The 26191-nt window shown below is 36.9% G+C and overlaps 6 protein-coding genes and 1 long non-coding RNA gene across 8 annotated transcripts; 3 read left to right on the top strand and 4 right to left on the bottom strand.

The window, feature by feature from the left end:
* Positions 1–29: 29 nt before the first annotated feature.
* On the bottom strand, positions 30–2882 carry LOC111809659 (naringenin,2-oxoglutarate 3-dioxygenase). Its single transcript, XM_023696035.2, has 3 exons — positions 2446–2882; positions 1544–1972; positions 30–449 (listed from the first exon to the last, which is right to left on the bottom strand). The coding sequence occupies exons 1-3, from the start codon at positions 2815–2817 to the stop codon at positions 189–191; spliced, it is 1062 nt and encodes a 353-aa protein (XP_023551803.2). The 5' UTR covers positions 2818–2882; the 3' UTR covers positions 30–188.
* A 1294-nt stretch (positions 2883–4176) lies between these two features.
* Positions 4177–5715, top strand: LOC111809658 (uncharacterized). Its single transcript, XM_023696034.2, has 2 exons — positions 4177–4323; positions 4466–5715. The coding sequence occupies exons 1-2, from the start codon at positions 4251–4253 to the stop codon at positions 5533–5535; spliced, it is 1143 nt and encodes a 380-aa protein (XP_023551802.2). The 5' UTR covers positions 4177–4250; the 3' UTR covers positions 5536–5715.
* Positions 5716–6035: 320 nt separating this feature from the next.
* Positions 6036–9064, top strand: FHIT (FRAGILE HISTIDINE TRIAD). 2 transcript variants are annotated; one of them, XM_087117660.1, is made up of 5 exons: positions 6036–6197; positions 6300–6409; positions 7725–7872; positions 8532–8630; positions 8736–9064. In XM_087117660.1, exons 1-5 carry the CDS (start codon positions 6087–6089, stop codon positions 8850–8852), a joined length of 585 nt encoding a protein of 194 aa, XP_086973786.1. In that variant the 5' UTR covers positions 6036–6086; the 3' UTR covers positions 8853–9064. The 2 variants fall into 2 exon arrangements, with proteins under 2 accessions (XP_086973786.1, XP_086973785.1); XM_087117659.1 differs by lacking the exons at positions 6036–6197; positions 6300–6409 and adding an exon at positions 7139–7640 and having other exon boundaries at positions 7747–7872.
* Positions 9065–10640: 1576 nt separating this feature from the next.
* LOC111809656 (protein CANDIDATE G PROTEIN-COUPLED RECEPTOR 7) lies at positions 10641–12315 on the bottom strand. Its single transcript, XM_023696033.2, has one exon. It carries the CDS (start codon positions 12194–12196, stop codon positions 10889–10891), a length of 1308 nt encoding a protein of 435 aa, XP_023551801.1. The 5' UTR covers positions 12197–12315; the 3' UTR covers positions 10641–10888.
* Positions 12316–13363: 1048 nt separating this feature from the next.
* On the bottom strand, positions 13364–16710 carry LOC111809654 (endoglucanase 1). Its single transcript, XM_023696031.2, has 7 exons — positions 15955–16710; positions 15629–15838; positions 15331–15531; positions 15127–15219; positions 14886–15047; positions 14679–14790; positions 13364–14020 (listed from the first exon to the last, which is right to left on the bottom strand). The coding sequence occupies exons 1-7, from the start codon at positions 16156–16158 to the stop codon at positions 13533–13535; spliced, it is 1470 nt and encodes a 489-aa protein (XP_023551799.2). The 5' UTR covers positions 16159–16710; the 3' UTR covers positions 13364–13532.
* On the top strand, positions 13651–14210 carry LOC111809661 (uncharacterized). The gene is made up of 2 exons (XR_002817277.2): positions 13651–13790; positions 13881–14210. It is a non-coding gene; the product is annotated as an uncharacterized LOC111809661 (long non-coding RNA).
* Positions 16711–21548: 4838 nt separating the features above from the next.
* LOC111809655 (transcription factor bHLH14-like) lies at positions 21549–23997 on the bottom strand. The gene is made up of 3 exons (XM_023696032.2): positions 23545–23997; positions 22872–23338; positions 21549–22264 (listed from the first exon to the last, which is right to left on the bottom strand). Exons 1-3 carry the CDS (start codon positions 23820–23822, stop codon positions 21669–21671), a joined length of 1341 nt encoding a protein of 446 aa, XP_023551800.2. The 5' UTR covers positions 23823–23997; the 3' UTR covers positions 21549–21668.
* Positions 23998–26191: the final 2194 nt, after the last annotated feature.

Genomic DNA, 26191 nt, shown 5'->3' with positions numbered 1-26191 from the left:
ATCAAACTCTACATGCAAATGTTATAATATTCATGATCGAAATGTTTAATATATAACGTGTGTGATCTTATAATCTTTCAAGTCGAGTTATTAATGTTTTGACCAATTAAATTATGTATAGGTTGAAAACAATTTCATATTAATGTATCGATTTCTGTAAAAGGGCTTGGGCTCCCACAAAATGGGGCTTATCCAACAAGCTTTTGGGCTTGTTGTTGGGCCTGCTTCTTAAGCTTTGCAAGCTCAATGTCCCTGCTCATCTTGGTCTGATACATCTCACTGAAGGTGATGGGCTTCTCAAGAACAGGCTTCTCCCCTTCTCTGATCTTCAGTGGATACACAATGGCCTCTGGCGCAGGGTTTTGAAATGTCGCTATTGATAGCCTGCTTGAGTTTGAGTTCACTACTGCTCGGTGGTCTGCATTCTTGAACCTCCCATTGCTTAGATACTGTTGCACCAATCAATAATATATGGTCAAACCAAGTCATACTGATGAGAATCCACTATTATACGGGTTTGTTGTGTAATGCCAAAACTTTATATTACTCTTTTTCCAACTTAAATAGTCTTTGCCATCGTGATAAACCCGTACCTAAATATCTAGTGTGTAAGAGATCAACTCAATTTCCCCCTTTGAACATAGTTTTACTGGTTAAAATTTGTGTTAAAATTTGCATTCTCAACCAAGAGATCAAAGTAAGATTTTCAAGTGGAGAAATCTTTTGAGAATGAAAATTTGAATCCATAAACTCATTAGAATAGAGAGATATCTCCATTAATAAAAGCCTCACGTTTAACATATATTTTAACTCTCAATTCTACACTCTCATAGTTGTTGCCATAATTATATATATATATAGAAAAGTTAAATTACAAGTTATTTAATAAGTTGTCTAATAAATTTCTAAAGTTTCAATTTTATGTTTAATATATATTTAATATTATTAATAGTTTTATAGCTCACGAACATAGACCTTCATTATTAGATACAAAATTGATTGTTACGTTATTAAATACAAAATTAGACACATCTTTTAAGAATAATTAGTAGAGCTTCAAATTAGACACAAAATTAATAATTTCTAAAACTTTGACCAATCATATTGGTGGATAGTGTGATACTAGGAGTCTTGATCATTTTTTTTCTTTTATAAAACTTTAAAAGTGTCTTTTATAAAACTTAAAAAAATGTTTAGTAGTATATTAGTATCATGTTTCAAATATATTTATAAATTTATAAATTTTGCATTAACCCACTTAATTTTTTAAAAAAAGATATTTATAATATATTCACGGTTAGAATATGAACATAAATCATTTATCCTCCAAATAGTTAATAAAAAGAAACTTAAAATAAATTGTGTATTTGAGTTTTATTTTTTATTTTTTATTTTTTTTAGTTTTTAAAAAAGGTCTAGGGTTACTGAAATTTTTGAAACAAAAATATTTTTAAAATTTTAAAGATGAATGTGCAAAGTTGATTAGCAACTTTTAATCATGGGTGAGCACTTTAAAAGGCAGGAATAAAAAAAGTAGACTTACATGGCTATGGTCTCCCAAGTTGACGATGAAAGCGCCTTGGATGGGCTGGACAGTGATCCACGTCCGGCCACCGTCCTTGGTGGCCTGAAGCCCACCGACCTGGTCCTGCAGCAGCAGCGTTATGGTTCCAGGGTCAGTGTGGCGCTTCAGCCCCAAAGTGAGGTCCGGCTGAGGGCATTTGGGATAGAAATTCACCACAATCTTCTGGTCCATGTCCACACAGGCCTTTGCTATGGCCTCCTTCTCCAGCCCCATGGCTTCTGATAAAACCACCAACATCTTACGCCCCAATCCCATCATCTTCTCGCTGTACTCCGCCGTCTTCGCCGCCCACCCCTCTGGCTTGTCTGGCCACAGGGAATAGTCTCTGTTTCTAATCGGGTACGAAAAGTAGGTCACCATCTCACGCCAATCTTTAACAACTTCTCCCTGTCAATTTGCCATTTACAGTAACCTATTAGCTCAATAGCAACCATTTTTAAAGTAAGCTAAGATGATTTTGAAAGTTTATGAGTACGATCAACACCGAGCTATTAAATTCTACACGTCCTTCCTTTCGATTAATGTCAATGATCCATCTCATCTGATTTAGAGTTTTGAAATTGATTTACATATAATTTAGCCCTAATTTTTGTATAAATAAGCCGATTTCCTCGATACTCATGAGATCGTGACATGAATCCATAAAACATTTTACCAACTTGAATTTCATATAAAATTTATAAACTGTATATTTATTAATTTCAATAATTTTTTGTTTATTTTTTGAATTTTATAATGTTTTAAACAAATTTCATGCATCCAAATGTTGCGATATTTAACATTGAGAAATGAAAACCACAGATCTGAAAACCACGAGCATAATAATGTAGAATCGGAGGAGGTTTATTCAATATCATTACCTTGAGATGGCTGGAGACGATGAATCCGCCCTTCTTACCGCCAGACATATCGTAACGGAGCTTCTCCTCGGACGGAAGTGCAAAAAACTCTCGAGCGAGACGAGCCATATCGGAAACAATTTCCGAATCGACGCCATGGTCGACGATCTGGAAGATCCCCCAGTCCTCGCAAGCGTCAACGATCTTCCGGCAGATCTCGGCCCTGCCGCCGCCTTCAACGTCGTCGATTCCGGCGATGGAGATGATCGGGACTTCATTGCTGAACTGGTTGTAAGGAACTTTGGAACGCTCATCCTCGTCGCGGATGAAATCGGGCTGCAGAGTTGGCTCATCGGCAAGATCGGTGAGAGTGGAAGTTAAGCGGCCTTCCATTCGATTCGGAGGAAGTTTGTTTGGGGAGTGCAAAAATGGCGGGCTTCGTTGCAGTGAAGCAAGTGGGACGTGGCTTTTATAGGCCGTTAAAGGTGGGCCCAGCGAGGCGGAATGTGAAGGTAGGATCTGTCACCTACCTAATAAACCAACCATCCAATCCCCATTTATTTGTCACGTTTTATTTTTCCAATTTTATTACTTAATTATTATATTAACTTTTTTTTCTTTTTTGGTAAAACCTAATATTATTAAAATACTAAATTAATAAAAATATTCCTAATTTGTCTTAAAAAAAAAATATCTAAACTAATAAAAAAAATATCCTTACACTCTATTTTATTTAAAAAATACTCTTAAATTAATTTTTTTCCTAATAAAAAAATTAAAAAATATTATTACGTGTTACAAAAATATTTATAAAATTTTAAAAGTAACATTAATATTATTTATCTTCACCTGGAATACAAAAAAATTGTTACTATCAATATACGAATAAAAATTGTCTATTAACTATGTCCGAACTTTTTAATATTTTAAATTTTAAAATTTATTATTTATTTATTTTTTTTTTAAAATAAGGATATTTATTATTATTTTTTTTAAAAGTGTAAAGGTATTTAAAATTTTTTAAATTAAAAAATATATTTTTTGAAATTTATTATGGATATTTTTAAAACTAATTTAAAACGTATTTTTATTAAAATTAGTTAGTTAATTTAGGAAAATTTTTATATTAATTTTTTTTTGTTAAAATTAGTGAAATTAATTAAGATAAATTATTTATCTAATGCTAAACAATTTTCAGAAATATGTATCATAATGCGAGACATTTTGTAAATTACATTAATGCCCTCCATATAATTATATTAGAAAAACATTCTCATAATTTAGCCCAATAATTTTCTCAAATCGCCAAAATGCCCCAAAAGTTATACAATTCGCCAGCCAAATTACATTAATACCCTCCATACATTCCCATAATTCGAGCCCAATAATTTTCTCAAATCGCTAAAATGCCCCCAAAGTTATACAATTCGCCAGCCAAATTACATTAATACCCTCCATACATTCCCATAATTCGAGCCTAATAATTTTCTCAAATCACCAAAATACCCCCAAAGTTATGCAATTCACCGGCCAAACTACATTAATACCCTCCATACATTCCCATAATTCGAGCCCAATAATTTTCTCAAATCACCAAAATACCCCCAAAGTTATGCAATTCGCCGGCCGGCCCCGTTCCAGTTAACAAATATTTTGCTTATAGAAAGCTCAAACGGCTAGTTTTTCAAAAACGCGTTTCTCTGGACTCTCACGCTCCAACGGTCATATTTTTATTTACTCCGTTCCCGTGTCCTATAAAACCCCCTCTCCTCCTCCGTTTCCTTCACCGGAATCCCAATTCTTCCACCGCCTTCTCAGAGATTACAATGGAGACTCCGTCGTCGATCAGGCGCGTAACTCGATCCCAAACTCTCGCTGCTGCAAACTCCGTCGTCGACAGTGAGCCTCGTTTCTACGTTCTTTGAAATCCCGTTCTTGAAGAAACTAAAAGATCGATTCAATCGGGTTTAAATTGATGGGTTATGGTAAATTTAATCTTTGATTCTCTAACGTGAATGCGTTCTTTTGGTCGTGTTTTTAGGGACGGTTGAGGATTATGACAGCAATGGCTTATCGAAATCCCGGGAGCGGAGTCGAAATTTGCAAGATTTGGCCGGGGTGAAAGGGCAAGATCGATCGGCGCTTATCGACATTACTAATGACTCCCCCATTGTCAGCTTGGCAGCGGGGAATTTGACGACACCGATATCATCTGCGATGAAACAGAGGAGTTTTCGGCCGAAGATGATGACTCCCGGATCAGGGGAAGCCTTATTGAGAGGGCAAGTGAAAACCCTTTTGCAGAAAGTGGAAGAAGAAGCTGAAATTTCTAAGCTTTCTTTAGATAGCTGGCCGGCGGGACTTCTCGACCCGATCCCGGCAAACACGCTGCAGATCTTGAATATGTCTCGGGATGGAAATCTTTTCGATATCACAAACGATGATCCCGTTGATGTTGATCTGTTTAACGCAAAGAAACAAGAAGAGAATCAGATTACTCGGTCTCTATTGTTGGATTTCGCTGAGAAATCCGAGATAATCGATGAAGATACGTCATCAAATTGCTCATCTGTTCTCGCCCGTCAAGAGAAGTTGTCGTCGTTATCGCCGTCGCTGTCTCAAGATGACGACGTCTCTTCTCTGTGGTCGATTCAAGCGAACGCAAGCAGCCACGGCAAAGACATGGATGAAGAAGAGTTGATCGAACACGAGGACGAGGAAGAGGAAGAGGAAGTAGACAAGCTAAAGTGGGGACTTCGTAAAATTAGTGTAAACGAGAAGGGAAAAGCGGAGAATTTTGTAGGGAAGCACGTGAGGTTCGTGTATGATAGCAAAGAGGAACTGATCGAGGACGAGGAAGAGGAAGAAGACAACGAAGACGGGTTGGTAGACGAGCTATGTTGGGGACTTAGTAAAATTAGTGTAAACGAGAAGGGGAAAGCAAAGAATTTTACAGGGAAGCACACAAGGTTCGTGTACGATAGTGAAGATGAACTGATTGAGGAAGTTAGTGACGAGAGCCATGACGAGGTGTCACCGAGCGTCCTCCATTTGAAGGGAGTACCGACGCCCAAAGGAAAACATTTACGATTCCAATCCGAGAACGAATAGTTAAAAAAACGAGACTCGGTTGAAATTTGTAATGTTGTCTTTCTTTGACAACAACAAATTAGGGTTTTGTGGGGGAGATTTCGTGCCTGTTTTTTAGTGTTGTTTTTCTTTGCCTTTTGCTTTGTTGCTATGATAATATTACTATATTTTACGAGATATAAGATGCAGTATTTAATATCAGGACTGTCTCGTAATATAAAATTAGAAATATAAAAATTTATCAAATATTTTTTAAAATTTATAGACAAAATAAATAAATATTTAAAAATTAATCTAATTAAATAATTAAAATTAAATAATTAAATGATTAAAATCTGGTTATTAAATTTGAAATAAATTTATAAAAGTGTCTGTTAGATCTCTAAACTTTTAAATTATTTATAAAATTTATTTAGAAATTGGAAAATTTTAAAAGTATTTAATATAAATTTAATTTGGATGTCTAATTTATCTTTAAATTTAAAATTGTATTTAAATATAATTTTTTAAAATTAAAAAATTGGAAGGAATTTTAAGAAGCTTCATTTTGAACTTTTTCACTAAAAAGAATTATGGTGTTGCGTTTCCACGCATCGCGTGCATTTCTTCCCCTTACGAGTTCTTGTTTTCTGAAATTAGGGTTTACTTCCATTTCTTCTTCGTCAACGAAATCCTTCGCCAAGGTAATTCTTCTTCATTTTCACAAATTTGCTTTTGAATTCATCACATGTAGTTGTTCCTTTTCAGTTCGTCGAATTTTTCTCATCCTCCATTTCCGATTGTAGATGGCATCAGAAAATTACACGTTTGGGCGGTACAAGATTGACCCGAAGGAAGTATTCTACTGCACCAGTCTCTCTTACGCCATGGTCAACCTCCGTCCTCTTGTTCCTGGTACTCTACTTTAGTTTTCTTTAGTGCCATTTCCGTTATCGTGTAGTTCTCTGTGATTAACCGGTTTGAGTAACTACGTTTTTCTGTTTATTTTTATATAAAGAGCTTGATTGATGTAAAACCGAGATCTGGAGCAGATTTAAGTAATAATCTGTGCTCTGATCAGACATGTTCTTCAATTAAACATTAGAAATCTTGAAGAGTAGTGGAGCAAATTTAAGTAATAATCTGTATAGGCTTCATATTTGATAATTTTCTTCTGTTGTTCCTATCAGCCCTTTTGGTCTCTAATTGTCTTTCAATTTGTGTTGACTATTTCTTTGTGTGTGCGTTGTTTCATTCTTTGATTGGACTAGGCTTTTTTGGTCTTTATGACTTGTTCGGAAGAAAGTTTCATGAGATTTTATCATGGTACAGTCATAGTATTGGTAGGTAGAAATGTCTACTTTATGCAAAAATATTTAACGTGAGGACATATCATCAACCTGGCTTGGCTGAAATTCTTAGATGATTGAAGTGGAATAATAATTTTTGTATGAGCATCTTATGTAAAAGATACTTCTTTGCATTATTCTAGAGCAAGAGCTTCTCTCTTTGTTGAACTGCACCTGTTTAATTTTGTTCTTATATTCAATGTTCTAACTTCTCCTTGTTACTCTTGTTTGATGAATTGCTTTTGGCCTTGCAGGTCATATCCTTTTTGATGCACAATTTACTGGACTATATTAGGAGGTGCTTGTATGACGATTCTAGAAGTCATTTATCAAACGTTTCATCATGACCCTGAGATTTGAGCTAACAACGATAACACTGTTTCGATTTCTAGCCCATGCATTATCTTTTCTCAATATTATCCTTCAAATTTATTCTACACTCATCTTTCAATATAATGAGCAGCACCTCTTATTTCCATTTCATCTTTTTCCAACACAAGGAAATTCTTAGCACAAAATCTAGTATCCCACATTTGGTTGTTCATATTTACTAGTGGAAAGCCTAACAGGTTTACTTTGTGGAGTGACTTCAAATGTTTTGATTGCAAAAGATATTCATGCCAATATAATTGTTAAATGCATTTGTATAAAGAATTATGTTGGTGGTATACTGGTATTGTTAGTTAGGAGTTCAACAATTCAATTTGTGTTGATTATATATGTTCAAATAGGTAGGAAGCATTTGCAAATATTATGCCTATAAATGGATTCCTGCCAAGATTTCCCTGAATGTCTTTGGTAAGTTACATTCTCATCAGGATACATGTGAATTTATGGTTCAATTTGTTAAACACTCAAATTTAGTTCGACTTAACATTTCATACACGTGCTTGTCTGCCCAAAGCGTGAAGTTCAGCGCTTTGCTGATCTCACTCCTGACGAGACTTGTGACCTATGGCTCGCTGCTCAACGGGTTGGTCGTCAGTTAGAGTTGTACCATGAAGCTTCATCACTCACATTTGCAATTCAAGTAAGCCATTTTGAAGATATATAAATACAGATTTCTTTTAGACATTGATTCCTTTACTTGTCTTCAACTCATTGGTAGTAGACTGGCATTTGATCGATGCACCTGATATTTAATCAACTTTGTTTGTTGGGTTCTGTTTTATTTTAGTCAAATAAATTTCTTTCTAGAGCCTTCATTGTAGTTGCTATTATAATTTTTTGGAGTTAAGTAATTTGAAGTTTCCTAGCATCATAACCTTTCTGTTAAATTATTAATTACTATTTTTCTTGTACTGTCATAATATGCCCTTTGTCTACCTGGATTCTTGCCATGTCTTTCTTTCTATTTGATACCTTGGATGCCCTATTACAATGTGTTGTGGTGCAAGAAGTGAGTTTTTAGTCGGGTGAAAAGTGCTTTTTCAAATATTCATAGTTTTTGGTTAGTTCCATAGTTTAGGAAGGCATTCAAAAGCACATGGAGGCTACTCAATCTTAGAGTTGTGCAAATAGTTCTAATATTTAAAATGAATGAGGTGACTTGAACTCTGATGAATCAACATGGTTTATTTGTTTGTTTTTGTAATGCGCATCGTCGACGGGTAGGTGTGGCACTGGACAGAGCTATGGATTTGTGTTTTATTCTCCTAACCTCCTAATTAGTTGAGGGTGATCTTGTAGGATGGTCCTCAGGCAGGACAAACTGTACCCCATGTCCACATTCATATTCTCCCAAGGAAGGGTGGTGACTTTGAGAAAAATGATGAGATTTATGATGCTGTAAGACGATGATGATGATGATGAATCCATTTCTATATATCACAATACTTTTAGAGTTCTGATAGGAAAGAAAAAATCTAATTCATGTTTTGTATTGTGATATAGATTGATGAGAAGGAGAAAGAGATGAAGCAGCATCTTGATTTGGACAAGGAGAGGAAAGATAGAAACCTAGAGGAGATGGCTGAAGAGGCAGACCAGTATAGAAAGCTTTTGTTGTAACTTTCTTTGATGAGCTTCTGATTATCATCGAGTATTAAGTAGTATTTTTCTTTTTTGGTATGAAAGATTTGAACTTTCAACCTGAATGAAGAAAGAGTACATATCATCATCGACTTTGTCACGTGAATGCTACTATTATACATAATAGTAGACCATTCATGGCTGTTAGACAAATTGCAATGATGGGAAATGAAACTTGGTGTGGTACGATATATTCTTTCTATCACGCCACATCTCTTTCTACCATGCTACATCTCGGCATGAGCTATTGCTAGATTTGACCTCAATTTTAAAATTATGTTATTTCGTTATTTTTGAAGAAATTACAAAAAAAAAAAAAAAAAAAAAAAAAAAAAAAAAAAACTTGAATTCTGTTATTTGGTTAAAGAAATATTCCTATTTTATTAAAGTTGGAGTATTATTATTAACTTTGAAGTTACTCTTAGAATAAGAAATTGTTAGAAAGTTGGACAGATTGTCTTCTTTAACTATTCACGTGCAAATTTTTATATGATATTTTGATGAATTTCTACTTAAAGGTAGTTCCATACTGTTATGAAAGGTTGATGAGAATATTCCTATTTCTAATTAAAACAAAGGCCAGTTAATGTTTATTTTCTTTTTTGTAGGATTAAATTAAATTATAAGTTCTATTGAAAATTTTAATTTTTTTTTAAAAATTAATAAATTTCATGTCTAATAAAATTGTAAACGTTCAATTGCACGTCCAATAGAACCAATTTATGTTTCCTTATATTAAGAAAAATCGAAGTTTGTATTCAACCATCTTGACTCTTTACCAACATGGAGGGGTTAAAATGATAATCAATACGTTTTGTTCAATTAACTATCAATTGGATTTTTGTTACCTAACAAAAATCTATCATAATGGGGTTTGAAAGAAAGCACAAAAATCACATCACACCTAAAACCTGTTTTATAAGCAGTATCAAAATGGGTGTCCAATTGGAGGGAACTCTCTGCCATGAGATTTACCTGATTAGTTTCTTATTACAACACAAGCTTGCCTCCCAATTTCCTATCCATCTGTATAGAACAATATTTGGATACATTTCATCCGGTTGCACCTATTCTCTCCAGCTCAAAATGTATGCAAGAACTTCTCATATATCAATGCATACACTAGTGTGTGTATATATATATATATATATATATAAAAGAGCTAGGATAGAGGAAACCCACCCAATTGAATATGAAGAAAGACCCTTTTCATACTCGATTCCTAGTTTTGCATTTGAGATCCCACATCAATTGGAGATAGGAACGAGTGTCAGTGAGGATGCTGGGCCCCAAAGGGGTAGATTGTGGAATCCCACATCAGTTGAAGAGGGGAACGAAACACTCTTTATAAGAGTGAAAACCTGTCCCTAACAAATGCATTTTAAAAACCTTGAGGAGAAGCCCAAGAAGACAATATCTACTAGTGGTGAGTTTGGACTGTTACAACTTTTTAGAAATGTAGTCTTTTTATCAAACTCATACAGAAAAGAATCCTCGAAATGTCGTTGAGGCGCAACAGTTGACTGGACATATAAGGGGGCTTGATTTGCTTTAGCAAAACCCGAACTAAGTTTTGGAAAGAGAAAAAAATATATTTTTGTTTCTAGAATTCCCCTAAAAATTCAAAAGTTTACCTAGGGAGAGAAAAAACATCGAAAATGAATGATGAAAAAACAAAACAAATAAAAAACTAGTCAAAAGTTCTAACTTATTAAGTGCAGAACACGCATTTGTGAGCCATAAGGAACAAGAGATTGACAAGACCAATAGCTCATGAAAGGTACAACACTATGCTTTATGGTCAGTATGTGTACACACAATCCAAATCACAGACATTGATATATGTTATTCTACAGGCTTGAGAGATATGGAAATACCAAAAACATATATCAGGAAGACATCATGCCATGCCTGTAATTGCCAGATTGAACAAAAAAAACACATATACTTTAAACTGGGAAGGAGAATTTTTCTACCTTACAACTCACAATCAGAAGAGAGCGCCCACTTCTTCATCACAATTCAAACTCATCTTCAAGCTTCAGTGCTTCAGCAGCTGCTTCCTCTTCCTCATCATCAACTACAAAATAAGGATTATGAGCCTCAGGCTTGAACTTGTAACCAGTGAATGCATAAAATGCAAATGTTGCCAGTTCCCCGGCCACCACACTCGTCCAAAGATACCGATACGATGTAATCGTCTCAAGTGCATAAACGACAACCCGAGTGAAGTAGATATAGCATATAACCACAATGTAATACTGTCTAAAAAGGGTCAATTTCATCAAATTCACAGCTGCTTTTCCATCTGTTCGTGCAGCCTCACGCAAGTTCTTGATTGACCAAACAATGGGGAACAAAACAGCACAGCAACAGATCACATCAACAAGCAAGAACACCTGTTTCCAAGTGACCCATTCTTGCTCAAATGGCCCAGTTTCATCAGTCACAACCTGGGCAATATTAGCCACCACTTGCAATGGAATCACAATCATCAAGACCTTCTTCTCCTTGTCCTGCAAATAGGGTTTCAAGAAAGACCAACCAGTGCCAATCAAGACGATCAAAGTGAACAAGGTGATACCCTTTAAGAAACTAAATATGTAGAACAGAATATCCCAACCATGGGCGCTCCCAGTGCGCTTAATGTACGATTTATCCTCAGCCTCACAGATAAGATTCAAAGCCTTCAAGATCACAACAGCAAGCATAAAGAAATGAATACCATAAACCGTCAATCGCTTTTTGTAAAGAACATGAATCCATACGATAGCGAGCAAGAAATAAATCATAGAGAAAATGAAGTAAATCCTCGGGAGGATGGTTTTCCCAGCCGAAAGATAATCCCGGCGACCGCTTTTGCCTTCGAGATTGTACATAGCAGATCGAACGTCCATAGAAACCTTAAGTTGCTGAAGACAGTTAGCAAAAACGAGAGTGTATTGATCGGCATCACTCTGGGAATAAAGAACATCGAATCGGTCCTGACCTTTGAGTGAATTGAAGGTGTAGACCGGTTTGACGAGGTCGGATTGAAGAGCGCAAGAGATTTCCGCTTCCTCTAATTGCTGGATCACATGAAGCCACGATTCTCGAGTACAGAGGAAGAATCCAGCCTTGGAGAGGTCCAGATCTGGATTGGTATCGGAGAGTGAGACATGAGAGACGTTGAGCTCGAGACGACCGCCATGGCTGAAGCCAAAGACGTCGAAAGGAATGATGGGTCGATTGTCATTTCTGATGTCGGTGAAGCGAATCTCTGCAAAAGAAGATATAGGTAAGAGGAAAACAAGGAGGAGAAAGATGGAGGAGGAGAAATCCATGGCGGCCACGGCGACGAGAGTTGAAGCCGACGAAGAAGACGATCGGAGTTTTCTTCTTATCTCTCAGATCTGCTTCTGCAAATCTCCCTATAGTTATATCGGAATCAATAAATTATTTTTATTTATTTATTTATTTTAATTTGGAAATTTATACTTCCACCAATCTTGGTGTTGAAGACAACCTATGGAAGGAAGAAATTAAATTTTGATTTTCCTATTTTATTTTATTTTTTGCTTTATTTTTATTTTTATTTTTATTATTTTTTTAAATTCCTCGATGCCACGAATGATCTACAGTCTGTTTTAATGAACTGTAACGATCGAGATATGAAGATTTCATATCCACCGAACTATATTTAAATTAACTTTATATATATATATATATATATACTAGCTCAAAGAAGTCGAGAAAAACCCTAATTTTGTTAATGGTTAGAATAGATTCAGAGATCAGGTTCACTGTTCCGTTTTGAGCTTTAAAATCATTTTATATGGTCATTTCCTATTTCGTTTATTTATCATAGGGTTAAAACCCAGTTCCCGAGCTACTGAAATTCAAGAGTATAATAGTAAACGAGAAAAAACTAAATAAAATAGAAAATTTCTATTAGACTCAGCAAGATCGGATTCTTAAAACGTTAATATATATATTTTTTAGCTCAATAAAAGAAGTGGAGATTTGAACTTTCGAGCGGTCGAGCAAAACCCTAATTTTGTTAATGGTTAGAAAAGATTCGGAGATTAGGTTTACTGTTTCGTTTATATATCATAGGGTTAAAACCCAATACCCGAGCTACTCAAGGTCAAGAGTATAAGAGTAAACGAGAAAAAACTAAATAAACTAGAAAATTTCTAATAGACTCAGTAAGATCGGATCCTTAAAACGTTAATATATATATATTTTTAGCTCAATAAAAGAAGTCGAGATTTGAACTTTCGAGCGATCGAGCAAAACCCTGATTCTGTTAATGGTTAGAATAGATTTAGAGATCAGGTTCACTGTTCCGTTTTGAGCTTTGAAATAATTTTATATGGTCATTTCCTATTTCGTTTATATATCATAGGATTAAAACTCAATACCCGAGCTACTCAAGTTCAAGAGTATAAGAGTAAACGAGAAAAAACTAAATAAACTAGAAAATTTCTATTAGACTCAGCACGATCGGGTTCTTAAAATGTTAATATATATATTTTTTAGCTCAATAAAAGAAGTGGAGATTTGAACTTTCGATCGATCGAGCTCGATCTAAACCCTAAACCGAGACACGTACGACAAATGTCCAAAATGACCTCTCTCTCCTTCCTTCTTAGCTCCGCCCAAAGGGTGAATTATCCATTAGGGCGTTTTTGAAAAATAGGCCAAGGCGCCAACAAATGGAGCATTTATGTAAGTGGCGGGCTCCGACTGCTGATAGTTATTGCGATCGTCGGAGAACTTATCGCCGTTATCAGGTCCACCAACAATGGCGCCAACGAGCACGTTCGGATTGGGGGAAGAAGAGTACAGAAACTGGAAGCCTTCATTGCAAGAAACTCGATTAGGGCGCGAATGAAGAGACGGCACAGAGGAGCCTCTATGGTGAATATGCTGAGGGTATCGATCTCCAAATCCCACCATGTATGACATTTTCTCTGGATTTTCTCCTAATATGTAATCAACTTGCTTCTTTGCCTCTGCGATTAGTTCTTCTGGTGAAATCCTTGAAGTTCCACATCGAATTGATCCTCCATTGGAGCTTAGGTATTTCGCGTACGTTAGAAGGAGGAAGGCTGCTGAAGTTACATATTGCAGGTTGCTCTCGCTTCCTTTGAAAAATAGTCCTCCTGCACTTATCATTTCATGATCATGATTTGTTTTCATTGAAAATGGGGATCTGTTCTGTCTTGTTTGTGGACTAGCTCTGCTTTTGGTTTCATGTGTATAGGTTTAAACTACATTTTAGTCCTCCATCCTGTGATTTTAGTGTCTATACTTTCAACTTTAGTTAATTTTGTTTCATGTTCTTTCCAACTTTAGTTCATTTTGGTCACTTTACTTTCAAAATATCTATTTTGGCCTATTTACTTTAAACTTTCATTCATATTTGTCTTTAATTTGTTCCTAAACTTTAAAAAGTACCATTTTGATTTAAATGAATGGATAGTATATCTTTAATACGTTTATTAATGTATGAACACATAGGTAAGTTGAAAGTGAGTATTGGGTGGGTAAATATTAGGTAGCAAGCACAAATTGATGGTAATGGACAAAAATTGTCTTTTTTAGAAGTTGAAGTACTAAAATAGACATTTTGAAAGTTTTGGACTAGAATGATCGTTTGTTAAAGGAAAAAGTTTTAGGACCAAAATGAATATTTTAAAAATTCAAGTATCAATATGAAAAAATGCTTAATGTTTAAGGACATAAACAAAAAACAGGATTAAGACCTCATATATGCACACACATAAAGTAATGACAAGCAAAGAGTTAGTTTTTGCTAACCAGGAGTATATTGACCACTAGAACTGGAAGTTCCTGGAATGAGGGAGCATATGTAGTTATCTGAGTGTGCTTTATAGATTTGGAACTCCTCTGAATTTTGCACTAGGAAATCCTGTGGCAAAGGTCCACGCGACGTTAAGATCATCAAGCTTGAGTTTAGGAATTAGATTTTGGACTGATTTTGATTTAGAGGGAGGAAGCACAAACCTGGGAGAGAAGGATTTTGGTTCCAGGGCGCTTGTCGTCCCAGCTGAACGTGTAGTCGTCGTCATCAGCTCCTAGTATATGGCCATTGGACTGGATATAGTTCAAATGTATGCTGTTTTTTGAGGCTTTGTATATCCATGAGGCACCCCATAGAAGCTCATCCTGATAGAAGTCATATAAACTCAGAAAAAACAACACCTAGAAAGAAAACAAGTAGGTTTATGTGTATCTTCTTACTTACATTGTATCCTGAGTAAGAGCAGTAAAATGGACAGACCACTGAATGGAGGGAATCACTGTAAGCACCTCTATGCTTGTCTGCGAAATCGAATACCTGCATTGCATTAAAGGGAACTTATTACTTTGTTTGGAGCATAATGAGGTCCAATGGCTATGGTCTACGTGAAAGAAAAATGAAATAGGAGGGTGTGGGAGTATGATTCACTTTTAAGGCTGCGTCGAGCAATTTGTTGGAATACGAAGGGTCGGATGTTTTGAACACAATCGAAGCTGCAGCCAATGCAGCTGCAGTCTCTGCTGCCACATCAGAGCCCGGGTTTTGAGCGGTTATCTTATACACAGTGCGTGGTGTGTCCATATCTTCTGGCCTTTCCCAACATTTATGATCAAGGTTTGGATCTCCCACCTTAACACCATAAGTTTACATACGTTACAAACATCCTTATTATAGTGATTATTATTATCTTAATCATCTTATTCTTCTTTATAGTCACTCTACTCACTTGAACATATAAGCCATTAGGCGCGTCGGTGGCAGCCTTCAATAGATAATCCGACCCCCAACGGACTGCTTCTCTTGCATTATCAATCTCGTTCCCCATCGAGTCACCAAACTCAATGACACTCCAAGCCAACAATGTAGTAGTAAAGGCCATTGGCAAGCCAAACTTGACATTATCCCCAGCATCATAGTAGCCACCAACAAGGTCAACCTGGAAAGTTCATATTCACGTCTTATTAAGTTAGAGCCTGAGTTATTTATCAATATCAGCTAGATTAGACTTATAGAAGTAATGAACATCAAAATAAGCAAAAGGGGAACAAGCACATGATAAGAGGAGCCATCCGATAAGGCGGAATTGCCTCTCCATGTGAGACGTTGGTTCGAGGGTAGCTCCCCGGATCGCTGTCCCTCAAAGAAGAGAATGGAATATTGAAGAGCAGTAGAGTAATGTTGAGAAGTGAAAGCAGAGGAAGATAAGGTAAAGAGAGACAAAATGAAGTAGAGGGCCAAAGTGATTGAAAAAGGCATTGTTTTATGTGTTATAATATTATAACACTCACTTGGAATGATGAAGGAAGCCGTGGTGAAATGGGGCGTTCTTATAGAGAAGAAAATTTTGTTTGTTTTTGGTTGAGAGAGAAATTATTCACGGGATCAACTGCGCCAAAATGGAAGTTAATAGGTGAGGTGAGGACAAACCAACTTTACGGTTGGGATTGGATTGGATAAAGGAATGATAAAGTCAGAGAGAAAGAAGAAAAAACTAAGGAATTGAATTTATGGGGTATTGTGTAGTATTGAATATTAGCAAAAGTAAGGCGTAATTTACGTGGAAGAAGGGGAGAACTTTGGATGCCAAAATAAGAGGCGGAAATACTGAATTGAATATAGGATCAGGAATTTGTCTGTATTGCTAAATGAGAAGTCACGGGTGCTTATTTTTCATGCATACTTTCTCTGCTCACATGAATTACTCTTCTGCCACCAACAACCCAGTGAATAAAATTATGCATTCTTTCAAGTTTCATATCTTGTGATTGGCAAGTGGGATTATCCTGAACTTTCACATGTGTCTTCAGAATTAATATTTTAACATACACCTTGTCCTCTCTAGAAACAAATTAGAAATGTATGTCTGATTTGTGGTAGAAAAAAACTCCACCGTTAAACATTCTTAGAAACCTTGATTGTTTTAGCCTGCACAATGTCATAGCTTTAAAGACTTTGTATTAGCGAAGTCCTAAGATGACTCCAAACCCATCCCTAGCAGATATTGTCCTCTTTGGGTTTTCTGTTTCAGGCTTTTCCTCAAGGTTTTTAAAATGCGCCTGCTAGAGAGAGGTTTCCACACCCTTTGGGGCCCTACGTCTTCACTTGCACTCATTCCCTTCTCCAATTGATATGGGACCCCCCAATCCACCTCCCTTCAGGGCCCAATGTCTTTGCTAGCACACCACCTCGTGTCCACTTCCTTCAGGGCTCAGCCTCCTCACTGGCACATCACCCGGTGTCTAGCTCTGATACTATTTGTAATAGCCCAAGCCCACCGCTAGCAGATATTGTCCTCTTTGGGTTTTCTCTTTTGGGATTCGTCTCAAGGTTTTTAAGATGCGTCTGTCTGCCAGGGAGAGGTTTCCACACCCTTATAAAGAATGTTTCATTCTCTTCCCTAACCGATGTGAGATCTCACAGTTTTCTTCCTATGTGAAGTTTACTGGTTAAAAGGGACATGTGATAGGAGCTATTCTTAACTTTCAAAGTTATAAATTTAATCTTTAAGTTTTAGAATTTTTTAAAATTCACGGATTTACTGAACACATAATTAAAAGTACGGGACTTCAAAATTTAACCTAATCATTCATTAATTTGGGAAGGACTAATGGGATTTTGCCAGTTAAAGATGGTACAATGTGAAAGAAATCTAATTATGGACTCCTCTATCGAGACCATGAAGAAACTTGTTCCTTAAACTTAAATCCTTCCTTGAAATAACCCTTGATGTCTCCAGATTTGTTCCTTGGGAGGGCGCACATTCCCAGAATTACTGAGGGTCAGTCCCCAACATCCTGAGTATAAAAAAAAAAAAAAAAAACAGAGAAAAAAAATCCCTTTCTATATTGTTTAAGCGCAACTTACTTAGATTATTGGTATCCATGGAGGCTGCCGAAGTTGGAGAACTTAACAAAATAGTCAAGTTATAAGTGTAGTTATTAGATTGAGGCTTTTGTCCATGCATATTATAGATATTTAAACTTTCAATTTTGTGTCGGATAGATTCTTGACAAATTAAATTTATATTTAATAGAATCCTAAACTTTTAATTCGAGTGATGAGTAGATACATCAGTTTTAAGAAATGTCAATGTTTAAAGACTAAATTTATAATTTTGAAAGTGGATAAAATAGAAACAAACTTTAGAGTTGAAAGACATCTAGAGTAACAATAATATACATTGATACCCTTGATCCTCATAGAAGGTTATGTGACATTGTTGCTTTGTTATGGGCAAAGATGGGAGTATAGATCTTCCATGGGATCTAAAGCCACCTATTTGCTAAAATTATTGTAGTTCTATCCTGTGACAGCAATTTGGAGCTCATGTCCTATCAGGGTTTCTTGTGATATTTTAGTGAAACTTAGCTCAATCAATATGATATATACTCTAAAATTGTATAAGAAAAAGATATCATTCAATTATTTGAATCAATATTCGAACACCTTAGTCTTCTAGTTCTTGCTCGAAAATTATTATGATTATTATTTTTGCCTCGAATGTTATCCTAATTGTTTGAAAACAAGAAGATTTTAATAATGCTTAGCTTATCTTGTGAGCCTTCTTAGATTTGGCCTTGATTTAGGGTCTAGTGTGATATAGAAGAAAAAGAACCCAACTCGATTATTGGTTATACTAAAGTTAGGCTAAATATATGGTTTAATTCCGAATGTTTTTGGTATCCTGAATACTCTAAGTAGTCTTTAGTTCTTCACTATGGGTAAATGGGAGAAAGAAAACTATTGCACACGCCCCTCATTCACCCTTTACTAATATATTAGAAAGCTTGAGTCCTTTTGGTCGATCACCTGAGAAGCCTTCGATGAACCACCTATAGTTTAATATATACTCAATGAAAAAACAAATTTGGAAGTATGTAGAACTAATATGAGGAAGAATTGTAATTCTTGCACCTTGCGTGGCGTCTCTCATTCCACCATGGCCACGCACCTTCTCTTGATCCGGCCAACTCACGTTGTCGCCAATCCAATGCCCAAGGAACTAGACCTTATGCAAAGCACTTTACATAGAACGAATTTTCCCTTATGATCTGGAACACTGCTCTCTCTATGTTAAAAAGGTGCCTTGTGTGTTCTTCCAATACACCAAAGTCTCGTTCGGTCTATTTAGTAGAAATTAATATAAAATAGCACATATTATGAGAAATTTCTCCCATTCACTATGCATGAGGGGTAAAATCATTCATTCATCAGTGTGCAAAAGGAGACATTGATTATACAAACAAGATATCTTATTATAAACTCACATTAACACATAATACATAGTAATTAGTAGAAAAATAGACGAGAAAAAGTGATCTAAGAGAAGAAAATTTAAATTTTCTAGCAATTTTCTTGGAATTTGGAGAAGAAAACTAGATTTAATTTTTACCCATCTCCTAATTTCAATCTGAACTTTTTTATTTGCTTCATAGGTTACCAAGCTGATGAGTAACTACGCCCTCCAAGAAGCTTATGCTGAAACTGATGTTCTTGCTAGAGACGAATATGGGAGGAGTTAGCAACAAAGAATGGCTTACATTTTGCACTGTTAGGTGAGATTTAGTTGAGGTACGCACAAGCTCGTCCAAATATTTAGGAGTCATCATTTGTCGGATGGTGTTGATTTTAGGCTTAAATTGATATAAAAATTTGATATGTTTGGTTTCCGTTCAGGGTTATGTGAAGCTGACCGACCACGTTGGTCCTTGGTCTTCTATAAACTTTGTAATCTACTCGTTGTGTTAGAGTAATAGTGCTTTGTATCGAGCGAATATTGAAAGATTTGAAAAAAAACATACATTTTTACGCACAAATTTAGTACGACTTTCATAAATATGGCCATTTTGAACTTTTACGACTGCTAATATTTTAACCCTATATCCATTGTGAAAATATAGAAAGAACTGATTTTTAGATCGAGATAAATAGCTCGAACTTGAGGATGAGGTTAGAAGCAAATGTGTGGCTATGGGGTGAAGAATGGATAAAGGCAATTTGTGGTGGGTGTGGACACTTAATAAAGGCATCTCCACATGCTTGGGAGACAAAAATAATTGTTCTACAAAGTTGGTACCCTACAATAGTACCAACTTAATGTATCCATCTTTGCCCGACACAATCTTATTGAGCTTGAGTGGCTTTGGTCTTGTGTTCGAGTTAGTTTTGACCATGTGTTTGAGTTACTGGCTATCGCAAGTTTTAGCTATGTATTTGAGTCATAATCCTCTCAAAATCTTGGTCATGTATTCGAGTTGTAGGCTATCACAAGCCCTGACTATGTGTTCAAGCCAAAGACTATCACAAACTTTGTTCACGTATTCTAGTCATAGCCCTCACACAAACTCGGGTCATATGTTTGAGTTAATAGCAATCAATAGCCTTAGTCATGTGTTCGAGTTATAAGCCATCACAAGCTTTATCCATGCGTTCGAGCCATACGCTATCACAAGCCTAGATCATGTATTCGAGTCATAGCCCTTACACAAGCCCTGATCATGTGTTTGAGTCACAGTCAAATCTCGGGAAAGAAGTTTCGGATCTTAGAAAGAAAGTTCTACATTTCGAATTTTTCTTTTAAGAGACTTGCTAATCACGATTTATACAAAAGTAAGATTCGTGTTTATAAAATAATATCGAAACTTTATTAAATTCAAAGTCTCTCAACTCAGATCGTAGGTGCACGTATCACTTTCTTTCCCTTCGTCAGTAATCTCGGCTAATAGTAACTTTTATCTTAATTGGAATTCAAACTTCTCATTGTACTTATTAATTTCTTTAATCAATTACGCTACTTTGAAGTAGGCTCCACAATGGTTAATTAGTCAAACTATTTAATCATTCTATATTGAAATTTACACGCTGTCTCATCTCTCGTAGTGCCCATTGTTACCATAAAACCGTATGACTCGAAAAATTTGGTTAACCTAATTCATAATCAGATTGAGTTATGAACTTATTTGAATTGGGTCAGGTAGGATTCAAATAAATAAAAATTTTATGGATTGAATTGGTTCATGTGTTCTCCTAAATGAAGTTGAATCGGACAAAAACGACTGTGATCAACTCAAACCAACCCAACCTAAAAAATTGACCACTCGAACAATTGGGTCAGGTTTCCAACCTAACCCACGAATACCCCTGACCGTAATCAACCTTTTATAGCCTTTTTTTTTTTTTTTCCGTAGATCTGACGATCGAAATTAGACTTTTAGTAACGTTTTTGTTGCTATCGAAACATATTTCCAAAATGAACATAGTTCCCAAAAAACAAAACAATTGACTTCAACCCCATGGAAAACACACATTTGAATTATAATTTGATCATCAATCTTTGTTTTTCCCATTTGAACCCAAACAAACTTTCCATCATAAGTTACTTCTACTTTTATAAAATTTGACTTTGTATAACTTAATAGAACTCGAGCAATACCCGACAAAAGTTCATTCAGTTATTTGCTCATCCATTAGGGTTTTCACGTTCGGGTTTGGATTGTCAGGTCTTGTACAGATACAAGTTTTTTCGAACGCTCCAACAACTCTTAATGACACTTGTTTGAAGAATGAAAAAAGTCGTCAATGGTACCTTGATGAAAAATGACCTAAAAATGGCCAATAATGAAGCTCAAAGTGAACGACACAATCTTATTCGAACAGTATATATATATGACACAGATTCAACACTTGATCGTACAAAGCTTAAAACATGCACGTACTGATTCACAACATAAACCGAAACGAAACGAAGAACGTTATTCCATGCAACATTATTCAAGTCTTTGAAGTATGGCAGTTCTTAAGGTCTTTTCTCTCAAGGCTAACCCTTGAGGAACTCTAATAACAACATCTTGCAGCATTAGATCATTTACACTTGACAAGCTTGCTTGACAAACTTGAAGTCCCAAATCTTTAAAGACATTCATAAGCCTTGCTGATGGGTAATTTTCATCTTTGCAATGAACTCTCACTATAGCTTCCGCCCCCACAAGCTGCACCTCGACGGTATTATTGTTGTAGCCGTTGTTCATCGCATAGCTCGTTGAGCTCACCGTCTGCTCGATCGTTGAGATCCCGCTCCGTTTCTGATCAAATGCATTGCTCAAGCTACTACTAGCTTGGTGTTGTGATTGTTTTAGCTTGGACTCCATTTTTTGAACCTTGGCCTTGAGCTCGTTGATATATACTACGGCGTCGGCGAGTAACGACGCTTTGTCCATTTTTGATACGTTCGGTACCACTGATCGGAGCGCGTAGAATCTGTTGTTTAGTTTCTGTCGCCGCTGCCTTTCCGCTTCCACATGGTTTACTGGCATTGTGGACTCTGCTTTATTCTTCGCCTGTCTCTTCCCCTTCTTGTTACCAACTGTTAAGAAAGGGGTAGATCGTGAGTATATAAGTAAAGAACACTATTTCTATCGACGCGAGGCCTTTTGGAGAACGCAAAAATTATTAGGGTTTATGCTCAAAATGGATAATATCATACCGACGTAGAGGTTTTTTTTGTTCCTAATAAGTGGTATCAAAGTCATGCCCTTAACTTAGTTATGTCAATTATCAGATGTCGAACAAAGAAATCTAACCGTGTTGAGCTCTATTGGACTGATGATGTGCTCTAGAGAACAGGAGTTGGCCTGGACAGTGCTAGACGGATAGATGACTATTTTAGAGGAGACTCAATGGTATTTCGTTCGGGTGGAGGTTTGTGCAGTTATGTACTTAACTTAGTCATGTCAATAAAATTATCAGATGTCAAGCAAAGAAGTCGTGAATCTCGAAAGTGTGTAGTCACAGTGAAGAACCGTGTTGAGCTCTATTGGACTAGTGATGTGTTCTAGAGAACAGGAGTTGACCTAGATAGTGCTAGACGGATAGATGACTATTTAAGAGGAGACTCAATGGTATTTTGTTCGAGGGGAGGTCGAGAAACCAAAAGTAAAGCCACGAGAGAGAATCTCGAGAAACAAACTCACTGTTATTGTTGTCTACCATTGATAAGAAATTCCCATCGGAGTTATCAGAGAGGGAATCGGAGGACGACCCTCCTCCGCCACGACCACCGTTCATCTCTCTCTTGACTATACCCGAGCACGGCGGGGCTTGTAGTTGAATCATTCCTCCACCACCAACACCCACATGATCTTTTTGTTTAAATTGTGTAGAACTTACAGAAAAAGTTCCAAAAAGTGATTTTGCAAACTGAGCTAAGCTCCAATCTTCTTTAATCAACTCAGAAGAACCCAATTCAAGAACCCCATCGGACGTCGAAATGAAAACCAACGTCTGAATCCCTCGTAAACGCGCTTCTTTAACTCGATCACATTTATACAAATGTAGACTCTCATCTATCGTCAACCAAATGTACGCGCTTGAGTCGAATACTCGACCGACCACATTATCCACCCCACCATACATCTGGGAAATAGATATCGTATAGTACCTATTAAGAATATGAATAAATGATTAACCCTATAGCAATCCACGGTTTCAATTCTCGAGTTCAAATAAATAATTAAATATACCCTAATTCATCCGTTTAAATATGTAGCAACCCTAATTTTCAAACGAGGAGGGGGAGGGTTAGCTCATAAATAAACCCACGAGCTAAATTCAAGCTTTTGAATTTAGTGATAGTTTAAACCGTACCCTTCCAAGTCGGAGAAATCCCCAGCTTCCACTTGATCCACCGCAACGTCATCGAACCCGAAACTGATCAGTTGGCTACCGCCACCGTTCCTAGTGCCACGAAAATGGCCATCACTCCAAGAGAAAATAAGATTGCCAGCGGAATCTTTAGAAGCCAACCAAAAAATCGAATAAGCAAACCATTGAGGGAGATTATGGAGGATGAATTGAAGCCTTTGCTGAATGGTATGAGCAGATGAATTTGGTGAAGAAGAAGAAGAAATAGAAAAATCATCCATTTTTGTTTTTTTTAATTAAAAAAAGAAATAGAAATGAAAAGGGTCAAAAGGGGAGACAGAACTGAATTAAGATGGTAATGTGACAAAATGAACATTCAGATTATATAGACATAATAAAAACAATAATTTAAAATGTTTTTTTCTGACAAATTAAAGAAACCCACTTTGTGTTTGTGTTTTATGTTTTTAATGTTCGGTAATTCAAATCATTCACACACTAAATCCACGTGCTTAAATTCAACTTTTTTTTTTTTTAGGTTCATGTATTTTGTAGAAATGGGCCTACATTTTTAAATTAAAATAACATTTTGTCCCTCCCATTAAATTTCGTTCAACTTTCGATCTTAGTTTAAATACGTCACCGTGGTCCACTACATATCGCTGTCTAACCAATGTGAGATCTCACAATTCCGTCCTCATCCAGCGTTTTCGCTGTCACACCGCTCAGTGTCTAGCTTTGATATCATTTGTAACACCCAAAACCCACTACTATCAGATATTCACAATCCCACCCTCACCCAGCGTTTTCGCTGTCACACCGCTCAGTGTCTAGCTTTGATACCATTTGTAACACCCAAAACCCACTACTATCAGATATTCACAATCCCACCCTCACCCAGCGTTTTCGCTGTCACACCGCTCAGTGTCTAGCTTTGATACCATTTGTAACACCCAAAACCCACTACTATCAGATATTCACAATCCCACCCTCACCCAGCGTTTTCGCTGTCACACCGCTCAGTGTCTAGCTTTGATACCATTTGTAACACCCAAAACCCACTACTATCAGATATTCACAATCCCACCCTCACCCAGCGTTTTCGCTGTCACACCGCTCAGTGTCTAGCTTTGATACCATTTGTAACACCCAAAACCCACTACTATCAGATATTCACAATCCCACCCTCACCCAGCGTTTTCGCTGTCACACCGCTCAGTGTCTAGCTTTGATACCATTTGTAACACCCAAAACCCACTACTATCAGATATTCACAATCCCACCCTCACCCAGCGTTTTCGCTGTCACACCGCTCAGTGTCTAGCTTTGATACCATTTGTAACACCCAAAACCCACTACTATCAGATATTCACAATCCCACCCTCACCCAGCGTTTTCGCTGTCACACCGCTCAGTGTCTAGCTTTGATACCATTTGTAACACCCAAAACCCACTACTATCAGATATTCACAATCCCACCCTCACCCAGCGTTTTCGCTGTCACACCGCTCAGTGTCTAGCTTTGATACCATTTGTAACACCCAAAACCCACTACTATCAGATATTCACAATCCCACCCTCACCCAGCGTTTTCGCTGTCACACCGCTCAGTGTCTAGCTTTGATACCATTTGTAACACCCAAAACCCACTACTATCAGATATTCACAATCCCACCCTCACCCAGCGTTTTCGCTGTCACACCGCTCAGTGTCTAGCTTTGATACCATTTGTAACACCCAAAACCCACTACTATCAGATATTCACAATCCCACCCTCACCCAGCGTTTTCGCTGTCACACCGCTCAGTGTCTAGCTTTGATACCATTTGTAACACCCAAAACCCACTACTATCAGATATTCACAATCCCACCCTCACCCAGCGTTTTCGCTGTCACACCGCTCAGTGTCTAGCTTTGATACCATTTGTAACACCCAAAACCCACTACTATCAGATATTCACAATCCCACCCTCACCCAGCGTTTTCGCTGTCACACCGCTCAGTGTCTAGCTTTGATATCATTTGTAACACCCAAACCCACTACTATCAGATATTCACAATCTCGCCCTCACCCAGCGTTTTCGCTATCACACCGCTCAGTGTCTAGCTTTGATATCATTTGTAACACCCAAACCCACTACTATCAGATATTCACAATCTCGCCCTCACCCAGCGTTTTCGCTGTCACACCGCTCAGTGTCTAGCTTTGATACCATTTGTAACACCCAAAACCCACTACTATCAGATATTCACAATCCCACCCTCACCCAGCGTTTTCGCTGTCACACCGCTCAGTGTCTAGCTTTGATACCATTTGTAACACCCAAAACCCACTACTATCAGATATTCACAATCCCACCCTCACCCAGCGTTTTCGCTGTCACACCGCTCAGTGTCTAGCTTTGATACCATTTGTAACACCCAAAACCCACTACTATCAGATATTCACAATCCCACCCTCACCCAGCGTTTTCGCTGTCACACCGCTCAGTGTCTAGCTTTGATACCATTTGTAACACCCAAAACCCACTACTATCAGATATTCACAATCCCACCCTCACCCAGCGTTTTCGCTGTCACACCGCTCAGTGTCTAGCTTTGATACCATTTGTAACACCCAAAACCCACTACTATCAGATATTCACAATCC

This window comes from Cucurbita pepo, chromosome 14 (assembly GCF_057944985.1).
Source record: "Cucurbita pepo subsp. pepo isolate OVF chromosome 14, ASM5794498v1, whole genome shotgun sequence".
In the NCBI taxonomy this organism is placed as follows: domain Eukaryota; kingdom Viridiplantae; phylum Streptophyta; class Magnoliopsida; order Cucurbitales; family Cucurbitaceae; genus Cucurbita; species Cucurbita pepo.
The sequence above is the reverse complement of the archived record's forward strand: the minus strand, read 5'-3'. Positions and strand labels throughout refer to the sequence as shown.

Excerpts from the sequence above, each read along its gene's own strand:
- FHIT (XM_087117660.1), top strand. The coding sequence starts at position 6,087 with ATGGTGTTGCGTTTCCACGCATCGCGTGCATTTCTTCCCCTTACGAGT. Across the intron at positions 6,410-7,724 it reads CTCCGTCCTCTTGTTCCTGG|ACACGTGCTTGTCTGCCCAA; the intron begins TACTCTACTTTA and ends TTAACATTTCAT. Across the intron at positions 7,873-8,531 it reads CACTCACATTTGCAATTCAA|GATGGTCCTCAGGCAGGACA; the intron begins GTAAGCCATTTT and ends GTGATCTTGTAG.
- LOC111809654 (XM_023696031.2), bottom strand. The coding sequence starts at position 16,158 with ATGCCTTTTTCAATCACTTTGGCCCTCTACTTCATTTTGTCTCTCTTT. Across the intron at positions 15,839-15,954 it reads CGGATGGCTCCTCTTATCAT|GTTGACCTTGTTGGTGGCTA; the intron begins GTGCTTGTTCCC and ends TGAACTTTCCAG. Across the intron at positions 15,220-15,330 it reads TGCTCGACGCAGCCTTAAAA|GTATTCGATTTCGCAGACAA; the intron begins GTGAATCATACT and ends AATGCAATGCAG.
- LOC111809658 (XM_023696034.2), top strand. The coding sequence starts at position 4,251 with ATGGAGACTCCGTCGTCGATCAGGCGCGTAACTCGATCCCAAACTCTC. Across the intron at positions 4,324-4,465 it reads TGCAAACTCCGTCGTCGACA|GGACGGTTGAGGATTATGAC; the intron begins GTGAGCCTCGTT and ends TCGTGTTTTTAG.
- LOC111809655 (XM_023696032.2), bottom strand. The coding sequence starts at position 23,822 with ATGGATGATTTTTCTATTTCTTCTTCTTCTTCACCAAATTCATCTGCT. Across the intron at positions 23,339-23,544 it reads GATTTCTCCGACTTGGAAGG|GTACTATACGATATCTATTT; the intron begins GTACGGTTTAAA and ends TATTCTTAATAG. Across the intron at positions 22,265-22,871 it reads AATGGTAGACAACAATAACA|TTGGTAACAAGAAGGGGAAG; the intron begins GTGAGTTTGTTT and ends CTTTCTTAACAG.
- LOC111809659 (XM_023696035.2), bottom strand. The coding sequence starts at position 2,817 with ATGGAAGGCCGCTTAACTTCCACTCTCACCGATCTTGCCGATGAGCCA. Across the intron at positions 1,973-2,445 it reads TCGTCTCCAGCCATCTCAAG|GGAGAAGTTGTTAAAGATTG; the intron begins GTAATGATATTG and ends GCAAATTGACAG. Across the intron at positions 450-1,543 it reads ACTTGGGAGACCATAGCCAT|TATCTAAGCAATGGGAGGTT; the intron begins GTAAGTCTACTT and ends TTGGTGCAACAG.
- LOC111809656 (XM_023696033.2), bottom strand. The coding sequence starts at position 12,196 with ATGGATTTCTCCTCCTCCATCTTTCTCCTCCTTGTTTTCCTCTTACCT.